Source organism: Elephas maximus, chromosome 3 (assembly GCF_024166365.1).
Source record: "Elephas maximus indicus isolate mEleMax1 chromosome 3, mEleMax1 primary haplotype, whole genome shotgun sequence".
Classification (NCBI taxonomy): domain Eukaryota; kingdom Metazoa; phylum Chordata; class Mammalia; order Proboscidea; family Elephantidae; genus Elephas; species Elephas maximus.
In genome coordinates, this window is record NC_064821.1 from 188,351,917 (window position 1) to 188,355,042 (window position 3,126).

Genomic DNA, 3,126 nt, shown 5'->3' on the forward strand with positions numbered 1-3,126 from the left:
CTTTGCAGTAGAGAAAGTAAAATCCTGAAGGGTTAAATAATTTGTCCCCCAAATCAAAGAGTATTTAAAAAAAATAACATGGGTTCAAAATAATATCAAAGTAATCTTTGATGTGATCGAAAATTCAGGTAACAGTGATTGTGAGGGTCTGGTTATTGGGATCAAAGAAGAATAGAAAGGAACTAAAATTATGGCATAATATTGCTAAGAAGAGTAGGCTTGAAAAAGAAATAAAATATTTATCCCATCTCAAAACATGTACTTTATTCAGGAAGTGAAAAGAAAATTACAATTGACCAAGTGATAGAAATCCCTGCCCAGTTTACAGATACAGAAGACATCAAGTGAATTATCTGATGGGACCAGGGGAGTGTGCCACTGTTCTTCCTTTGAAGTGCTGGGATCCTGGCAGAGCTGAGGACTGCCCTTTCTCAGTTACCTCCTGGAGAGTAGCAGTAAAACAGTGCAGGAAAAAAAAAAAAAAAAAAAAAAAACTTCAGTTGCTGGGAATCATCACAGGAAGATCATGGACTAATGAATAGAGAAGCTGTGTCCATGACTGGCTTCAAAGAGAAGATGAAGGTGGAGTTGTGGAAGGAGTCTGAGCCAATTGTCCTTATCCTTTCATGATCCTGATGAGTCCTGAAGCTGTTACTTGCTCTTAGGAGGACACTTCTGCTGGCAGGGTTGGTATATCTGTGTAGGAGGGCATTTCTGCTGACATGGCTGAGGTGGGCATTTTGGGGGTGGGCATGGCTCTGGGCACTTTGGAGGTGGACATGGCTCAGGGCACTTAGGTGTGCACACCACAGGAGGTGGTTGGCAGGGCTGCTTGCACTGCTGCTGTTGGTAAGACATCTTTCTGGAGTCTCTGGAAATCTGAAAGAAATTAGATGACAGTGTTCACAAGAAGGAACTTCTACAGACAGAGAAGCCAGAGCTTATTTGATTCCACTGGATATCACCTCTCCAGTCTCTGATATATGTTATTATCTCTTAACTCTGTTTTTTATCACTGTCTGTCTTCTCCTCTCTAGCCTGTTACTTCACTAGCTCTGGGAAAATTCTCTCTCTTCTAAAGCAGCAACTAATGATGTTTACATGAAAATAACATCTTCAAGAAAGCCAGTCACAAGTTCTGAAATCCTGAGCAACCTCATAAGGAATTCCTAGCATTATTTCTTACAAGGCATCAACACATGGGGAAAGAGCAAGCAGCTGTTCAGGGAGAATTCAATGACTTTAGAAATCACAGCAGAATGGACTCAAAAAGAAATGGAAAGGAAAAAAAAAAATATTACCTTGTACTCTTCTTCAAACCAAAGCTTTTCTATTAACTTCTTTTTCAGTCTACCAGAACCAAGTCAAAGCAGTATATCCTTGTATCATTATGCCCCAATTCACAATTTTCATCAATTAATGGCATAAACCCATAATGCTAACTTTCTTCACACCCAATTTTCTGTCTTCAGATTCAGTTCAAATATTTGATAGCAACCAATAAACAGAAGAACTCAAGAAATCAGACTCACCAGGTTCTCCAATGTAGATAGGGAATCAAGTATCAGGAGGATGCTAGCCTTGCAGCAGAGGACCTCTTTATATAAGGGATTGCTGCCCCTCTCAGGGGGAAGTGGAGCTACCTAAAACTGGGCTGGTCCAAGAATTTCCTAACCAAATTAATTCCAACCCTAACTGGCTGGACAGGGACCCTAATAACAGGAAGCATCCTGCTTCCAGGTCTCCTCACTGGAATAAGTGTCCATGACTCAGAGGCCCTGCCTTAGGGACAGTTTCAGTAACTTACAACAGTGAGAGAATTTAGGGAATTCTCTAACTGGTCCCCAAAGGCTCTTTTTCTTGACTGAGGACACGAACCCTTTCTTATCCTTCACCTTCCCTGCATCACAAAACTGCCTTCCCTGTTCCACTTTAGCTGATTTTCAATTTGTTATATATTCTGGAGTGAAAAAAGCCTGACTACCTGGGAGCCTGGAAACCTTGTGACACCATTCTCATTACCCCAGTATCAGTTGCTATCCAGTGAGTTCCAACTCATGGTGACCCCATGTGTCAGAATAGAACTGTGCTCTATGGGGTTTTCAATGGCTGTGATCCTTCCGAAGTAGATAAGCCAGCGTGTCTTCCAAGGTACTGTTGGGTTGACTGAAGCTGCCAACTTTTCAGCTAAGCATTTAACCGTTTGTGCCACCAAGGGACTCCACTCATTACTCCAAACCGTCATTATAATGCATTTCCTCTTGATTCTATGGCTTGCTGATCTAAGTTTCCTTTCCTCCCTGAAAAATGTAAGGCCCCAGATCATCTCGATAGCCTCCCACCAGTATACTTCCAAACTTTCAGCAAAATGGTGATCATCAGGGTCTTATTTTCACCTGCTTTGGGTCTTCAAATAGAAGACATAAAGCTGATTCCTAAGGCCTTGGAAAGCCTTGTGGCTTAGGGGTTAAAAGCTACTGCTACTAACGGAAATTTGTCCTTTCAAAACCACCAGGTGCTCCTTGGAAACCCTATGGGGCAATTCTACTCTTTCTTATAGGGTCGGTATGAGTTGGAATTCATTCAACAGCAATGTTTTCTTTCTTTCTTTCTTTTTTTTTTTAAAGGCCTTTATAAAACCTGTACTACTTTGGGCCTCATGGGCTCCACTAGCACCACAGCATCACCTATTACAATTGAGATGCTCTAGCAGCTCAGTTCCTGGAACTACAACAGAAAGCAAGCTTTCTGAACATAACTCTCTCCTCACATTGTATACTAGGTTCTCCTGCATCACTTTACCCAATAAGAACTAAGAAGGTTGTTCATATTTTCTGTCATCCTACCCCTTTAGAAACACTGGAAAATCCAACCTAATAATCAGTGCCATTCACACAATTAATTTTATATGTATTTTTTACTTATTAGTTATTTAAACTGTTTGATACAGAAATCATTGGTAGATTCAAGATGAAGGTTAAATCCTTTTATTAGAAACTCAGCCATTAAATTTAATTACCATTCATTTACACCTCTTTAAGCATTAATGATTATGTCATTATAAATTTTACTTAATTTTAGGATTTGTCCATATTGAACACGGTGGGGTACATGTCAAGTAAACCA

The 3,126-nt window shown here is 40.3% G+C and overlaps 1 protein-coding gene across 1 annotated transcript; it reads right to left on the reverse strand.

Moving 5' to 3' along the window:
* Positions 1–651: 651 nt before the first annotated feature.
* On the reverse strand, positions 652–858 carry LOC126073654 (small proline-rich protein 2E-like). The gene has a single exon (XM_049880539.1). The coding sequence runs from the start codon at positions 856–858 to the stop codon at positions 652–654; it is 207 nt and encodes a 68-aa protein (XP_049736496.1).
* Positions 859–3,126: the final 2,268 nt, after the last annotated feature.

Coding starts and splice junctions, on each gene's coding strand:
- LOC126073654 (XM_049880539.1), bottom strand. CDS start 858: ATGTCTTACCAACAGCAGCAGTGCAAGCAGCCCTGCCAACCACCTCCT.